The sequence below is a fragment of the Muscardinus avellanarius genome (genome assembly GCF_963383645.1).
Source record: "Muscardinus avellanarius genome assembly, chromosome: 13".
NCBI classification, from domain to species: domain Eukaryota; kingdom Metazoa; phylum Chordata; class Mammalia; order Rodentia; family Gliridae; genus Muscardinus; species Muscardinus avellanarius.
The window spans coordinates 22,413,803-22,431,591 of NC_137799.1; the positions used below are offsets into that span (position 1 = coordinate 22,413,803).

Consider the following 17,789-nt stretch of genomic DNA (forward strand, 5'->3'; position numbering starts at 1 on the left):
GGAAGAAGAAGGGGCGAGGAGTCCCAGCAACTCTCAAAGGAGCCCCCTCCTCTTCCTCTCGCAGCTGTGGCAACATCTATCTTTAGAAACAGGGAGTGTCTCCACCAGCCCAGCTACTCTCTGTTCCAGGTAGAACACAGCTGCCCATTCATTCTGCTCCAGCAAGTGCGCGCCAGGAATTTCTAGACAAGCCGGCTGACTAGACAACCTCTCCCCGTGCCATTATAGCCTGGTTTCTTACTATTTCCGTGACAACCCAAAGTGGTGGCTTAGTGACAAGACAGTGGGTTGCTGACTGAGACAAGGAGAGCCATACAAGATCGTCTGTGGCCCCCTAACACACGCATACCCCAGCCCAGAAGAATCTTCAAAAGTTACCGACCACGTGCCCCTGGCTAAGTTCCTGCCCTTCTCTTGGTCCTGGTTTCTAGAAATCACCTTATTAATCGATTGCTCTCAGTGGGGCTGCGAAGGATTTTCAGTTCCACTTGAGAAGATTCTATGGTTCTACCAAAATCCTAGTTACTCAATATAAACACTCTGCTTTTAGATATGTGTTGGGTTGTGTTCCCAAGTCTTCTAAGAGTGAATTCCGACTTCCGAATCCCTTTTCCCACTGAAAATGGTGTTATAAGTCATGGTCAGCTTCCAAGGCTAGCCTACTTCACCTTAACATTCCTCTGTAGGGGAGAGATGGTTGAAAACTACATTACAATAGTAAAATTAAAGAAAATAGAAACCTGCCCAACATATGTTTAGAAGACACCCGTTTTAGAAAATTTATCTTGAGTAGCATTGTCTGAGTGAGATAGATGTTAAAGGCAATTTTTTTTTTTTTTTTTTTTTTTTTTTTTTGGTGGTACCCAGAGGCTTTCTACCTCCGGGCTATACTCCCAGACCTATTTTTATATTTTATTTGGAAACAGGGTCTCACTAGGTTGCTGAGAGCCTCACTAAGTAGCTGAGGCTGGCTTCGAACCTGTGCGATCCTCCTGTCTCAGCCTCCCAAGCACGGGGATTACAAGCGTGCGCCACCACGCCCGGCTTAAAGGCAATTAAAAAAAAAAAGTCAATGGCGACTTCTGGGGAAGGGTCTAAAGCGGACTTCCAGTCATGCTCGACACCCAAAGCACTGTAGACCGATCACCATGACTCCTACCTGAGAATTAGCCTGAAGCTCAAAGGAGAGTCCCATATATGCCCAACCACCTGAGCAGAAAGCAAGGAGGGCTGGAAGGCAGTGGGTTGGAAAGCTCCTGGTGCTGGCCTACTAGGGGGCGGGGACTGGAAGAGGCTCCTGTGGTGGGGAGGAGCAGGATTCTAATGTGCTGGCCTTTCTAGCGTAAGACCCATAAGCATAGCTATGTGTTGCGAGTGCGTTAATATAAACAGGTACGTTTGCACATATCCACACTCATCTTTATATGTGAAGCCTTAAAACGTCTGCTTTCTTTCTTCCTTTTGCCTGTTATCAGAGTCCCAAGGCTTTGAACCCTGCCCATCCTTCCCTCTGAAACCCTGCACTCAGCTGTGTCCAGGGTCTAGGTACGTGTCCAGGGATGGTGACTGTGAGGATGAATCTGAACCGGTTTCTGCGGTAGGTCAAGGTCTCTGCCCTTTCTCAGGGGCTGGCTACACTATACTGATCCTTATTGTTATAGCCTAATAGTTTGGAATCTGAGAACTTCTAGTGACCACTGAAGTTCAACTCCCTCATGTCCGTGTCTTGGTCATGAATTGGATGGTCAGAGATGTGAAACAGTTTGCTCAAGATCATGCAGTAAGTGCCAGCAAAGTCAGCCCTGGAGTAAAGAACTTCAGAATCTGGCTTTGGTTTTCTCTGAGGCAAGAACTCCGTGAGAGGGGAGCCCCAAATCCTGGGGAAAAGAACCATTGCAGCAGCTCTGATTAGGCTTCCTTCCCCTCCAGGGTATCCTATGTCAACATGGAAAAGAGGTGCTACCATACTCTGATGCAAACCTAGCCAGATGGCCTCATCGGCCGAGTGGGAATCCAAGCTCTGGCATCTGCCAAGCTGAGTGGCAACAGGAGGAATTCTGAGCCCAGAGAGTCAGCTGGCCTGAGTTCTGTCCCTGGCTCTGACACTAACTTGAGTGACCTTGGCCAGGCCACTTCCCCTATTTTGAGCCTGCTTCCTCACCTAGATTCAAGAACATAGGAGGATTGGACTGGACAGCCCCATTCATCCCACCACATCTACCAGGCACCTAGTATGGACTAGACAACAACAAAAAAATGAAAGACAAATAAAACATGGTCTCTCTCTGCTGGCTCCCAAGGGGCTCAAGGCCCGACCTGCCATGCTAAGGGTGAACGTAAGGCTCTGGGAGAGCATGGGGACGCTGGGACTTCTGATCCTGCAGGAGAAAGGTGTCTCAGAGGAGGTGCTAAGCCTTGAAGGTTGAGGACCGCAGCCAGTGGGGACAGCAAAGATGGGCAGAAGGAGCAGGGACTTTGGAGAGGGGGAAGTCGTCCCTCGTGGCCAGGCTGTAGGAGCAGAGCAGGAATGTAGAGCAGGCAGGAGAGCCCAGAGAGCAGATAGATATCTGGGCTTTATCCTGAAGACCACGACCTCCCATGATGGCCCTTAAGTAGGAGTGTGACCCCAGCTGCCAAAGCCCTTCCCAGCTGCAGAAAGCAGTAGAGCCTAATAATTGAAAGCGGGTGTCTGGAGCGGGGCTACGCGGGGTTGCAATCTGAGCCGCCCACTCGCTGTGCTACCCTGGGCAAGTTTCTTCACTCCTCTAAGACCTGGCATCTTCATCTACACATGGGGCTTTATGGGAGTCAATGTGTAACAGGATAACGAATCTCGTAATGCTACAGCGAGAATTAAAAGCGACAGTGTGCGTCAAAAGCTGGGCATGGTGCCTGGCTCCCAGTATGTGTGCTCATCAGAGTACCTAGCGTTATCATTCTGCCCATAAACCAAGGATCTGGGGACTGCTGGGAGAGTGGCAGGTAACCCTCTCCAGAGAGGAACCTGGGAGAAGAGATGGTTGAGACAGAATAGAGGGTAAGGCGGTGCTCTGCTCCATAGGAGCAAAAAAGAATAACAAGATGGCTGAGACCAGGAGCAAGATGGTGAAGAAGGCTGTCTACCCACAGCCAGGCCAGTGGCGAGGGAGGGAGGAAGGAAGGAGAGCTGGAGGCTGCCTATAGACTCTGCTTCTTTTTTTAGGGAGCGCGGGGAAGCTAAAATCCAATCTACTTGATTCCCAGTCACTTGGGGCTGAGATCTTAAATCAGCCAATTAGCAAGACCTGGACACAGGACTTGGCAACGTTCCACTGCTGCCGGTCCCCCAGGATCTTATCCGCTGATCCTCCCGAATACCAGACTCAAAAGGGGAAGCGTGGAACCCAACCATTCCGGCGCCAGAGAGCCTGTCTCAGGAGCTCGTGCCGGCCTTTCCCATCTGACCTCATTCAAATCTTGGTGGGGAAAGATTGATCTTTTCAGCCTGGGTCACCGTCCAAGGAAATGAATACCAGAAGTTTCTTCTCCGCAGAGCAGAGAGGATAAGGAACCCCATCGCACCTGACTAAAAGCATCGCCTCTACAGCTGGATGGGCCAAAACTTCTAACGCGCTGGTAATCACCTTCTGCCTCCTCTGGGAAGAGATAAATGATTCTGTCCTGCTTCTATCCCTAAAAGCAAACTTGTGCATCTAGAAAGAACAATGGCTTAGGCTGGAAAGCCTTAGCTGGAGGGCTAATTTGGCTTCTTAGCAGCTCTGTGACCTAGAATAAACCACTTTACTTCTTGGAGCCTTCCGGGAAGCTTAAGGGGACCGAGCCTGAGGACCGCCGCTATCATCTCGGAAGCCCATGCTCTACTGTGGGCTTCTCACTTTGGCGAGTCCCCCATACTGCAAAACGGCCTGCACCTCCACTTTGCAGAACCTTCTTGGTGCCTTGGTGCTGTGTGTGACAGATGAGGGGTTTAGGGGGCAGAATTGAGGGGGGGGGAATTAAAAGCATTAAAAAAGGACATACACAAATAAATGTCGTTATTTCATAAAGGTCCATGTTGTTCCAACTCCCAAAGGGCCAAAAGAGGCCCAGCAGCATAACAGCTCACAGGAGAGATGAGAGTTTCTAAAGACCCAGAGCCTCTAAGACATAAGAAAACATGAAAATGGAATCCGAGGGTGTGCGGGGGAACTGAAAGGGTCGCTTTGTACTCAAATGGCACAGATGGCCTTCCCCACAATGAACGGCTGTGCTCCCATCCTCCCAGCTCCTGTGCCGAGACACCAAACCAAGACAATTGGCCCATCAGGAAAGAGGCCATTGTGTGCTTCTTAGCAGGATTTATGTGGTGGGAGGGGCCGGCCATGTTTCCCGTGATTATGACTCTCAGATGCAATTTCCATAGCTTGCTCATCATCTTGAACAGCTGGGACGGACTGGGACGCCGAAGAGCAGTGGCCACCGGGTCGTATTTCATCTTCTCGAGCCCATGGAGCCAAATTAATTATTGCATCGATTCAGAAGGCAGCGTGGCAGCAGCACTGTGGCGCACCATAGTCACTGGACGGACCGGTGCCGGGCCCACCCGGAGCACCTGTGCACTTCCCACCGGGTCTGGACTTGATGGGTCATCAGCTCCACTGAGTGCTTGACTGGGAAGGAAGTCCCATCCCCAGGGCGGGGCGCTGTGTTCAGAGGCTCCAGCTCTCTGCGGCCAGAGCTCCTGTCCCCGCACTTGTCTGCTGGAGGGACAATCTTGCTGCCTTCCCAGACAGTCCGTTCTCTTGTGTCCCACATTCCCCTTAATGTCATTTTCTAAGGGAATCAAATGAAATCGAAATGCAGCTTGCCGTCTGTGCAGAGCCGGCTACTCAGCCACGGGATTCACCCTGCGGGTCGAGACCTGGCTGGCAGAGATGCGCCATATCACTTGTGCCAGGCCAGGCAGTGTCTGTGCCCTGCTAGGCAGGGCCATTAGCCTGAACACTTGCAGATCCATCCCACCCCTTTAGACTGCTGACGCATATGGGAGGTGAGGAACACAGACTCTTCTAGGCTACCACTTTTTGTGTACAGGTGGCCATAGCAGCTGCACAAACTCACAGGGTACAAGAACCTTCTCTAAAGGAACTGAAAACACAGAGGATATGCAAGTCAGGAGCCGAGCTAAGTCTCCAGCCTCTCTCATCCTTTTCTCCTATGCAAATGACTCAGTCTTACGGGTACCCTTTTGCCATAAGCCCTTCCCCTCAGACGTGCAGCCTCAGCAGGTCTTCCTTTTGCCTGGTGGCAGGACAATTGAAGACACCCAGCCCGGTCCCTGACCCTTAGGAATGTTACAGAAAGCAAGCCATTTCCAGAGCAGAGGGTTCTAGCTTCCCATCAGACTGCTCAGCAGAGGACGGAGGGAGGGCGTGGGCACCACGGCCAAGGCCTGGGTTGCGAACTTTCCCACACTGCCAGGCTGAGCACGAACTGCTCGCAACTCCGGGAACATTTCTCAGGTCTGGCCAGCAGGCAGCCCTCTGAGGAAGGCCCTACACTTCACTCACATCCCCAAGGCAGCAAGGGCAGGTGGTGGAGTGGGTGGGGGGACAGGGAATCACCTCTTCTCATTCCGGAACTTGGCATTCACATACCCACCACCCCCAGCCACCCTCCAGGACAAGCCATCGGCCCCTCACCTTTGCCTCCTACCCTATCTGCAATCTGATCTTGCAGAAATGTCCCTGAGACTCTGTGACTCCCTTCCTCAAAAGCCTTCCATGGCTCCTCACTATATGTCGAATGAAATCAATAAAACAGTCACCACCTGAGTCCTGCACAAGCCGCCTCTGCCTCTCTCCACCCCTCCAGCACACCAAGCGCCCGCCCACTGCAGAAACTTCCCGTGATGTTCTGTCTACCTAGACTGCTCTCTCCCAAGGGCTGGCCAGCTCCTTTCTGGCCTCCTAGGTCTCAGCTTACAAGCTCTGCCCTGCCCCTCTGCACACCCCACACAGAACAATCTAGAGATGGTGCCCTCTAGAGGCCTCTGTTCTGTGCCTGCACAGAGTCTCCCAGTGTGGGGTCACGGGTGTGTTGGTGGTGGTTTATTTAATGCTCATTCCCTGCTAATACCGGACTCTGGGTGAGAGCAGAGGCCATGCCCAGCTGGCGCCCCCACAGTGTCCCCAGCTCCTCACATTGAACCTGGAACAAAGGAGATGACCCAAATATCCCCTGAATGGTCAAGTGACTATGTCCAGATGCAAAGAGGAGAGTGGGTGGGGATGTATTCTGGCAGCAGCAGTTCACGGTGTTGTTCTCCACCAGGGTGGCCTCTCCAACCTCTCCTGCTGCCCCAAAGTAGAGGCCCAATGCCATTTGGCTTCTGGCTCCTTGGAGGGAACAAGCTCCTGAGTCTTCTCCATCGGGGACTTCCTGCTGCCAGTCTGCACATGCTCCCAGGGCCTCTCACACTCCGCTCCTCCCGTTGTCAGTCCACACACAACCTCAGGACCACTCCCCTAGGATGACCCTAGGCCCACCATCTTGGTCCTCCGCTTTGGGTCCAGTTGAGATGAGGTTACTCTGTGGTAGGGGATGCCCCAGAAAGGGTTAAGTTGCCAGAAGCAGAGTCCCGCCCTCGGGTTTGCTTGGCCAATCACAGTCTGTGCTGATGAGGTAAAGCTTCTATCCTGGGTAGCATTGGTGGAGTTGACCGCCCATCTCCTGCTGGAGAGAGCCGTAAGGGTGGAGTTTCTGTGGAACCAGACAGAACTGGAATTAGCTCACTGTCGACTCAGGCCAGGGCTGCCTGGCTCCACGACCTGCCTCCTTGTTTAAGGCACTCAGAGGCCCACCTCTAGATGCCCCAGGGGAGATGACAGGTGGCACACACCACATCTGGGAAAGTCTTACAGCCAGAGCAGACCCAGGAAGCCCCTGTTTCCCTGCCTGAGCCCGGCATCCTGGGAGGTGGCATGGAACAGTCATCAAGGACACCAGACGAATCTTCCTACACAGACATCCCTCACAAAGGTGATGAGAATGGCAAGGAGCTGCCACTTCACAGAGATCTTCTTGTGCACCCCTCTGCCGAGCACATTACGGGTTCGATCCTCACGAGAACCCCATGGGTCCATCCACTTTACTGATGAAAATCTAAGAAGCTCCGAGAAGCTCAGTGGCTCTCCTGAGGTCGCATCACTACTATATTACTTTGAAGTATCTGTGGCCATATGTGTTCCTGCCACTAGACTGTGATCTGTTGAGGACAGAGTGAGACAATGTCCTCTGTGCATTCCCATCATGGAGCCCAAGGCCCTCTCTGAGGATGGGACCAATCCATGCAGCACTGCACCCTGCCACCACCCTCCGAGGCTGGGACAAGCCTACTCCACACAGAAGGCTCCCAGAGTCCAGCCCAGCACAAGCACATGGGGGTACCCTGCAGGAAGCTCACTGCATGGACCACAAGTGCACAGCCAAGAAGCCCTGGACCACTCAGACGCGCAGGCAAGGCCTTTAATGTTTGGACTCCCGTTCTTGGGCCTGAGTGATTTCTCTCCAGTTAGAAGGAGAATTCCATAAGCACAGGGACCATGTCTTATTCATCTCTGTGACTCCAAAGGGCTTACACCAGTGTCAGGGACAGGGCCCACATAATGATGCGTATTTGACTGAATAACCAAATAGTACACACTGCCTCTCCGTACCAGCTTAGAACCTCGTGGCCACAGAGGGACCAGTTCTGAGTTGATCTGGAGGAGAGGCATCGCAGCAGTGCTGGGTATTAGTGCAGGAGGCTCGGCCAGTTATCTCAAGCAGAGGAAAGGTGAATGCCAACCAGGGACAAGTAATGAAGCAAGAAATGGGCAGGGTCCTAAAGGGGGAAGAGGGGTGCTGAGCAGGAGCAGAAAGCTGGAATAGGAGAAGATGCGGGTCATTTACTTCCACACAAGAAGAGAAACTTCGGGCCTATCCAGAATCACTCTAACCTGCGGTGCTTAGTGAAGAGAGAACAGGAGAGAGGCAGCGGAGCCCCCAGGGAAAGGATGCACGGAAAGCCTGTGCCTGCCCTTCCCCACACCAAGAGGAGATCAGATCTGGCCCCTAAGGCAGCAGGTATCTTGGGAAGCCCTTCAGGGCATAGTTCCCTAATGGAGAACGAACGGATAGGACCTCAGCTTTCGTGGTATGCACAACATCTGAAGAGCAGAGAGAGCCACAGGAGGGACCCACTATGGCCAGGGCCGGAAGTGGCTGCTGAGGCTCACAAAGCCAGGTCTCTGCTGATCTTTGAGTCCATCTCCTTCCATTCCCTCCATCCTCCCCGCAAGTATCTATGCCCTTTCCTGGGGAAATCCCATTTATTTCCATTTGGGAATTTGGGGAGGAAGAGTTTATTTTGCCACCATTGAGATGGTTGAAGAATTCCTACCCGAAGGGGCAGGCGCCTCTTGAAAGCAGCAGGGATGAGGGTTGGGAAGGGGTGGTGGGGGAGTATGGGGAACTCTCCCTGAGAGGTGCTGAAATGAGCAGGGGCTTAGGCCATTCAGCAGGAGATGGAGCACTCCCCTAGAGAACACAGGCTGGGCCTTTATGCCTGAAAAGCAAGAAGCCACTGTCCGAGCTCTGCTAAGACTTCTCTCTTCCCCCCCCCCCCCGGAGGATTGCAACCTTGGTGGATAGGCTGTGGCCCAGCCCTCAGGAAGGAGGTTCACAATACAAGTAGATGATGGGGTGGGCCTGCTGGACAGCCACCAAGGCCCAATCGCTAATATCACTAAAGCCTTCCTGGGCTGATACATGGCTGGAGAATTGTATCTAGTGAAACTCTTCTCAGGAAGTATTCTATAAGTGGCTAGAAGTCATGAGTTACCAAGACTCTCAGTAGGTATGGCGGAGGTGGGGATGGATGGAGAATGTCCAGCAGAGAGATCCTAGGGGCTGCCACACAAAAGCTGGTCTTGTAACTGCCTTGCAAGGAGGGAGGTCGTAGTGGAGGTACAAGGCAGGGCAGGGACTGGTCTCGGGCCCAGGAGTGGTTCTGAGACTGTCTCGGGGGCAGACACTTCCTTTGCCTTCTCCTGCCCAGTCCAGCTTCTCCATTAACTGCAGTGTGACTAGGTATCCAAACCGTTGCCTGCCCAGGATGCACACGTAGCTCAGAGAAGCCCTGGAACCAGTCCCTGGAGCACTCTGGAGCCAGCCAGCCAAGCCCAAAACTCTGCAGGTCCAGAGTCTTTCTCAGACACGGCCTCCTTTCAGGTGCTCACAGCGCCCAAGCCCGTGGATGGAGAGGTCTCCAGCACATTGGGAGGCTAAGTGTTCACACTCCAGAGCCAGCAAGCTCTGAAGCCGAGATGCAGGGACCTCTTCCCCTAGAACAGAGGATCCAGACATTCGGCCTCCCAGGGGCTGCCCCAGGAAGGGGAGGGGGGCAGCCTGGACTCTGACTGTGGCCAACTGTGATCAATGGGTCACAGCAGCCTGTCACCATGGTGACAGGTCTCTTCTCAGAAGAGGAACCTGACAGTGGGGACTGGCCAGTGGTGCCTGGGGCAGGCAGCGCTGTCCAGTCTCTGAATTGTATATGCACTTTCTCCTCTAATTCTCACAACAACCCTTTAAGGGAGGAACTATGGTTCCCGGATGACTGATAGAAACATCAAAGCACAGAACCATAAAGTGACTGGCGCAAGTTCACACTGCCAGCCAGCGGCAGAGTGACTCAGGAGACTCAGGTCTAAGGACATGTGACTCTCAGGTTCACACTCCCTTTGCCAATAGTTAGGGTGCTGATGTCCACCAGTGCTGTCCACCAGCCAGGAAAGGCTGCTGGCAGTCTCTTTCCACCTCCTGCTGGTTCCAGCAGGCCATAGCTCCCTCTCATTTCTCCTTTTCCCCAGATCCAGCATAATGACCAGCTCGGCAATTATTTGCAGACAACTACACCGGAGCCCCAAACGGCCAGCATGTTTAGTAAGAGAAGGGACTAAAGAGCTTACAAACAAGGGCCTAAAACTGTATCTTATGGTGGCATTGGAGTATCTAAGATCCAGCTCCCATCCCATCCCCCTCCCCAGGCACTGAGCGGTGCCCTGCATAGATAGATCAGTTCCCCCGTTAGCTTTAATCAGCCCTGAGTACCAACTGGTCTGTCCTTAGCCCCCAGCCATCCCAACTCAGCTCTCTGGCTCTGGCCCGCATCAAACTATGACGGGTTCCGCCGCACACATTCCCTCAAGTAGGTCTACAATGGGCCAGCGTTGAATTCCAGTGTGCCACCCCTGGGCATGGCCTACCCAACGACAAAGTGGACGCCTGCCAGGCAGCAGCAGGGAGGCCAGACCAAATTAAACCATGTTACAGGCGAACCCAAGAGCAGAGCTGAGAATCGATGGGTCATGCTCAATTTGGTTTCATCACTGTCCCCGAGCAGACCCCAGAAAAAGCCCAGGGGGGAGAGACCTTGGCCCTCAGGCCTCTTTCCAAGAGCTCGGTGCCCAGACCCAAGCGCCAAGCTCAGCCAACCCCCGGCTCAATGCAGAGGCTCGAGAGCCAGGCTGGCTGAGGCGGAGCGAGGCAGCTGGGGCCACAGCTGCCGACGAAGCCCTTACCTTCCTCTCCAGGGACGAGGCTGCCAGCTGTTGCTGCTTGGTGATGTTCTCCGACAGGCACCAGCACACTCTCTTCTTCTGCTCCCGTGAGTGCGCCTCCAAAGTGAATAAGCACTCTGCCTTCTGACGTCAGGGAAGAGAGAGAAAGGGTGGACGGTCAGGGCTGCTCCCCGGCTTGAGGGGCTCCCCAGCCCCAGCCCATCCCTGGGCTCCAGAGGGCGAGGCTGCAGCAGGAAAGGGTGTGCCTGCTAACAGCTTCAAAGGCACACGAATCCCAGGTTCCAGGACCAGCTGAGGAGCTATGGGCCCATGCGCTGGGTTGGAGGAAGGGAGGGAGGCAGTGGCTCCCAGCACCGTGGAGGCCTGTGGGGAGCTGTGGGGCAGAGATGGTGAGGTCACTCCTGGGGTGGGCAGCAGCTGGGGAACACGTAGGGAACGCACAGGGCCTCAGGCTAATGCTCTGGGGAGCCAAGACCCACCCCCAGCTCAGAGAACCCCTCAGCACAGTCATCTGATCAAAAGGTCAAGGTTAGACGCGGTGGATGGACACACCAGCAGACCCCAAAAGGCACCCCAAGTCCCTTAGAAAATGCAGGACAGGCAGCCACAGCCCTCTGCAGCCCCCTACTGCCTGGCACTGGAGCCGGCCTCGGGGATGGCTTCAGCCGCACTGAGGGCAGCGCCATCCCTGGTTCAGCTGCCATTTAAATCCCACCAACTAAGAACGAAAGGAACTGGCCGGGCGTGGTGGCGCACGCATGTAATCCCAGCATTCGGGAGGTGGAGCCCGAGGGTCGCAGTTCACGGACAACCCAGACACTTGGCAAGGCCCTTCGCAACTCAGTGAGACTAAAAACTAGGGCTGGGCTAGGTAGGAGGTACAATGCTTCCATCCTCGGTATAGCAAAAAAAAAAAAAAAAAAAAAAAGGAACCGGAGAGCATTATGTTAAGCAAAATAAAAAATAAGCCAGACTCAACAAGTCAAAGGCTGTCTGTCTGTTTTCTCTCATATGTGGAAGGTAGAGAGAAAGAAAAGAAAGAAAGGCAGAGAGTCTCGTAAAAATACAAGGGAGACCAGCAAAGTAGGAGAAGGGGGCTAGGGAGAGGAAGGAACAGGGTGGTGCTGGAGAATATAATTGGTCAAATTATGCATGGGCATGTGCAAAAATGCAGCCACAAATCCCACTGTCATATATAAGCAGAATGCACCAATAAAAGAAAATCTTAACATAAAAAAAATAAATAAATAAATAAATAAGTAAGTAAAGGCCGGGCGTGGTGGCACATGCTTGTAATCCCCGTGCTTGGGAGGCAGAGACAGGAGGATCGCGCAGGTTTGAAACCAGCCACGCGCACTGGCTTAGGAGGCCCTGTTTCCAAATAAAAATGTAAAAATAGGTCTGGGAATGTAGCCCGGAGGTAGAAGGGCTTCCAGGAACCCCAGTACCACCAAAAGTAAATAAATAAATAAATAAATAAATAAATAAATAAATAAATAAAACCCACCAAGTGGGCTAGACACTACACTCTTTCTAGGAAGGCCTTTTCCGTCTGGCCTAGCACTGTGTGCAGCGAGGACTGGCCTCCGTGAGCGCAGGCTGACAGAGGAACTTCCCGGACGAGGTCAAGCCCAGGTCAGCTCTGGTGGGGGCACCAGGGAGTCGGGACCTGAAGCTGCCAGAATGTGCAGGAGGCGGGGCAGGGCGGCCCCAGGAGCCCAGGGTTACCACCCACCACCAGGACAAGCTCTGATTGGGCTAGGATTCAATTATAACTCCACAGGGCTGTGATTAGGTGAACAGAGCCAGGGAGCTAAACTGGGCAAAGGGCTGGGTTTCTACCCACTCCTTCCTCGTTTGGCAGCTGGACTTGAATCCCAGCTTTGCATCTTCCTAGATGTCAACCTCAGGAAAACCAGGTGCTTTTTGCAAAATGAGACTGATAATGACCTCACTTACGTGGCCAAGCTATTAGGAGGGCGCACAGTGAGACGGTCTCGGGCCCCAGCATGTGCAGCTCTTGTCGCTATTCAGTAATTCACTCACTTAGCATTTCTGATGTGTCAGGGACTATGCTAAGCACTGGAAATAAAGATGTAAAGACGGCTAAGCCCTGCAGGGTGTGGTGGCGCACGCCTGTCATCCCAGTACTTGGGAGGCTGAGACAGGAAGATCACAGGTTTGAAGCCAGCCTCAGCAACTTAACCATCCCTCTGCTGCAGGAAAGCACTCAGAAGCTGATCTTCATAAAAGCTGGGAGGACAGAGGAAGAAAGCCCTCCCTGCTGGCCTCAGGGAGCCCAGTGATGAGTTGAGGCAGCCCTGAGCTTCCACTGCAGGGAAAGGGACAGGACAAGCCTAGCAGATTCCCAAGTTCCACAGGCAAGGTCGTGCATTCCTATAATCTCAGTACTTGGGAGGCTAAGACAGGAGGATCACAGGTTTAAAAACTTAATGAGATCCTGATTCAAAATAAATTATAAAAAAGGCTGGGGGTGTAGCTGGGAGGGAGATTGACTGGATTCAATCCCCAGTACAAAAAAAAAAGACCAAGATTCAAATTCCTTGGCGAGGCGCTGACCAGAGGCCCTTCTGCTTCCTGCCGCTTGGTGAAGGGAGGACAAGGTGAGGCACATGGTCCCTTCCAGCTTAGAGAGGCCACCACTTCCCAAAGCTGGCCCCGACCTGAACCTTCCAGCCCTGCGGGTTTTAGCAGATTCCTTAATCTCCTCCAGCCTCCATGTCCTCTTCTCTTTCTGTTATGAAGTAGGAATTCTGCCTTAATAACAATTCCTGTCCTCTAATTGTCAATTTTTAAAAAGCACCTTCCATGATCTCACTGTGATCTTGGCAATTCTAAGAAGAGGCAGGGAAGGCATGAATTATTCTTCCCGTTTTATGGAAGAGGACTACCAAGGCTCAGAGTGACCAATGGCCTCCCCCAGTCTCATGGCCAATGATCCATGGAGAAAAGACCCCCAAGCCTTTGAGAACCACTTGCTGGGATTTCATCTCCAAAATCTGAGGAGGCCTCACCACCTGGTAAGGATACCGTGCTTGGTTGGCACGGAGTTCTCCTCTGCAAGCCAGGGTATGGAGGCAACCAGAGTGCCAGGCCATTGGAAGAAACTACAGGCCCATGGATCTCCAAACAGCTGCAGAGCTCACCTATAAAAGCACAAAACAGTCCCCCCGAGCTGGGAGGGCCTCTCACAGCAACAGGGCTGCCTATCCTTGATCCTGGGACAGCCCTTCCCACCTCCAGGCCCTCACACTCCTAGGCACTTTACCAGCCTCGATTTTTCTTCCAATAACTTTTGCAAGGGAGCAGTTGTGCTCATTCTATTTTGCTGACACCCACAAGAGCCACCCCTCTGGAGTCATGTTGCTTCACCTGAAACAGCAGCCAGATCATTTGTAAGGATTAAAAGGGATGAGGTAAGACACTTGAAGCCAAGGCACTTAGCCCAGAGCCTCCTCAGAAATCTCCTCTGGGAGCCACATTTCCCACCTAGCATGGCATCCATAATTGCCTGTCTCAGCGGCAGAGTGTAAGATGGATCTTTGGCTCTGAGGGCTGGAAGTCAAACCTCTATAATGCTCGAGGATTCAACAGGCTTTCCAAGCACCAAGGACCCACAACCGAGGCCTGGTCTAGGCGTAAGGTCGGGGAGGGGGGCTGCCTATCTTAGATGAGCAAACATTTTTGGGAGCCTAAGCTTTGGAGACTGACCTGGTCGAGAGAGAAGTCCTGAGCCAGCTCCCTCTGGGGAGGCTGCATTCCTATCTCTTTAAATCTAAGTTGGAGGTTCTCATTACCTGTCTGGCTGCCCCATGTGTGAGCCATCTCTCTTAATCCAGCATATGTTCCAAGTGATCCAATTCGATGGTTTCGTGCTGACTCACACTGGACCCTCACTAGCAGGCTCCAGGGTCAAGGGCACATGAAGGCTCCCTCACCTAATCCATGGTGGGGACCAGCCAGACACAGATGTCGAGCTCCATAGGACCCCTGCACTTAAACATGGCCATCCTCAAATCCAACCAGACACCCAGCTCCTCTCTGCAACACCCATCCGGCCTAATCTCCTTGCTCCTGAACTACTACTAATATTATTATTATTATTATTGTTATTATTATTATTATTATTATTATTAGTGTGTGTGTGTGTGTGTGTGTGTGTGTGTGTGTGTGTGTGTGTATGTGAGATGTTTGGAATTGAACTTAGGGGCATTCTACCTCTAAGCTATACCCCACCCCTTTTTTACTTTTTATTTGGAAACAGGGTCTAAGTTGCTGAGGTTAGCCTCGAGCCTGTGATCCTCCTGTCTCAGCCCCCCAAGTACTGGGATGCCAGGCGTGCGCCACTGCGCCCAGCTCTGCATTTTCTTTGTAAGACCAAGGCCTGTCCAGCTCTGACTGAAGGCGGTTGGTTAGCTTTGCCAAGCTTACCCTCATTTGACTCTGGAGACTGTGACGTGGGGAGGGAGGGAAGGCACATTCTTCAGAGGAGAAAACTGAGGATCAGAGAGGTTAAGCCCTAAGGAGAGTCACCCCCCAGAGCCTGTGATCTTATATAACTGTGTATGTACATTACAAAGAATGTGAGATATTCCTCCTAGCTTCCTTTTTAAAAGATCAATAAGCCGTGTGTAATGTCTCTAATGGAGGGTAAATGAATATGAAAGGCCCCTCCTCTTGCTGTAAAGCTAACAATCACAGTAGCTGCCACTCACTCAGCGCTGTGTGCAGGGCTCGGTGCTAAGTGCTTTGGACGACGGCATCTTACTGAATCTCATTTAATCATCACAACAGCCCTGCAAGGAGAGCCTGGGCTCCTGGGTCAGGGAGGACCATAAAACATGCTCCAAGTCACTCAGGAAGTGGCAAGGCCAAGATTTGAATCCAGGTCCTCCTAACTCCAAAGCCCAGAGATTGATTGATTATTTATTTACTTACTTATTTGTTCATTTATTTATTTATTATGGTACTAGGGACTGAACCTGGGGGCATTCTACCTCCAAGCTACACACCCAGCTCTAATTTTTTTTCTTTTTTTTTTTTTTGCAGGTCTGGAGATGGAACCTAGGGGCATTCTACCTCTGAGCTAAACCCTCTGCCCTATTTTTTTATTCTTTATTTTGAAACCAGGTCTCACTGAGTTGCAGAGTGCCTCACTTAAGTAGTTGAGGCTGTCCGCGAACCGCAATCCTCCGGTCTCAGCCTCCCGAATGCTGGGATTACAAGCGTGCGCCACCATGCCCGGCTTTATTCCTTATTTTTGAAATAGGGTCTCACCAAATTGCAGAGGGCCTCACTAAGTAGCGGAGGCTGGCCAGGAGTGAACCTGGGATCCTCCTGTCTCATCCTCCCAAGTACTGGGATTACAAGTATGCGCCACCATGCCTGGCCCAGACTTTTAAATTAAAGGGGCCAGCATCAGCTTCTAGGTAAGAGAAGGGTCCCTGACCAGTATACCCAATGAAGCCAGTTGTGGGCTCCATCTGTCCCATGGATTTGCAGGGGCTGAAGGACCATTTGCAGGGGAATAGAGACCCAGGGCCAAACGCTCTTAGGGCAACCATACCCAGGCCCTGGAAGCTGGGAACAATCGAGCTTGCCACCACCCAGCGAATGGGGCTCTCTCAATGCAGAATAGAAATATCCCTCCAAACCCTGACTCAGCCCACTGGTTTTTTCCCAGGGTGCCACTTGCATGGCAGGCAATCAAGAGAAAACAGCTGGAGGAAGGTCTAACTAAGATGTGAGTTTGGGGCTCTCCACAGGACCCAGAGCCATCGGTGTCAAGAATGTCCCAGGCCACAGAGTGGGCAGACGTCTTGTCTTCCCTGCATTACACACTCGCCTTTCATAAATAGCAACCCATTAGGGGAAGAAAGGCTTCCAGCTGCCTGTGAGTTTCAATCTCCCAGGCCCCAGGGTCGGATCACCTGGCACTTTACTGAAATAAAAGGCCCCAAATCGATACCCCTTGGCCAATCTTTGGAGGGCTAGGACGTCACAGAGCCGATGGAGCAGAAGTGCTCTTCTCTGGGAAAAACAAACCCGCCTGGCAGGAAGTGCTCTTGGCACTAGAGGTCCTGGTGCCTCATTTTAGGAGCTGCTAAGGAGAATTGGAATCCGGGTGACAGCGCTGGAGGGGCCTGGCCCTGATCACGCCTTCTCCTCTGTCTCTGCTGGCGCGGCTTTGTGGAACTGGACATCTTCCGGCACCCAACTGGCCACTCCCTGTGGAGATGTGGCTGACATCTGATGGCCTCAGGTCTGCACTCCGGGCTGCTCAGTCCCCAGCTCGGCCCTGCCAGGGTCTGTGCCTCTTTGGAACTCTGCTCCCCCAGAAGTGAACTTGTTATGAATGACTTATCTTCTCCCCCCTGCCCTGGGGTCGGGGTCTGTTCAAATATTCATTTGAGGCCTTGAGCCTCTTTTCCTAGCCAGGAACTGAAGGCATGATTCTTAATCACAAACAGCACAAACTCCTCCCCAAAAGTGTATATTCCTCTGGTTCAGCTGTCTAGACCATGCCTTAACTCCAGGGTAAGGCCAGTGTGGACTCTCCCACCAGTGTAGACAGCTCCCCAGGACTACTGTTGGGTAAGGCAAGCTTAAACAGGGGCAGAGAGCAGGAACAGCCTCTGGAATCCTTGCTTGAAACAGATACCATCCTACCCATATAGCAGCAGAGACACAAAACTGGGACTAGAAAATTCACTGAAAATTAAAAAGAATTCGTATGGCTCAGTGGCTTTGAAATTTTTCATCACCAAGGGCCTCTTTGCTCAAACCCCTGGTTTGTTCATGATTTTTTAATCTATTAAATCATATCAAGTAACGAATTGTTTGCCTACTTTTGCTCCACCAAGGCATAGACAGCGCTGCCCACCTAAGCTTCTGATCAGACGGAGATACCCAGTATCAGTCACTCGGGGTGGGTCTCACTCCAACCCAAACCCAGACACTCGATGTTTGCCTTAGCCTGTACGATCTGGAAAGGGACGATCACCTTCAGGCCCTTTGAAACACTGACAAGACCCCTGTAGGAGGGGTCATGGGTGGTGTTTCCTAGAAAAAGAGGATGAATGAGGCAGGTGCAGGAGTCGGGGCGTCCCCAGAGAAAGGGCTACTAAATAAATGAACAGGCTGATGCACAGCTGTGGTGCCACG

General features: G+C 52.3%; 1 protein-coding gene across 7 annotated transcripts in view; it reads right to left on the bottom strand.

The window, feature by feature from the left end:
• RGS3 (regulator of G protein signaling 3) overlaps positions 1-17,789 on the bottom strand; it is a gene marked incomplete at both ends in the record, with an annotated part of 136,983 nt that overhangs the window by 49,826 nt on the left and 69,368 nt on the right. For 4 of the 7 annotated variants that reach the window (XM_080709628.1, XM_080709629.1, XM_080709632.1 and 1 more), the window contains one exon: positions 10,605-10,727. In XM_080709628.1, the coding sequence (XP_080565754.1) occupies positions 10,605-10,727 (123 nt within the window). Of the gene's footprint in view, positions 1-6,672; positions 6,742-10,604; positions 10,728-17,789 lie in introns of those variants that run through there. The other 3 variants (XM_080709631.1, XM_080709633.1, XM_080709635.1) reach the window with 1 other exon arrangement.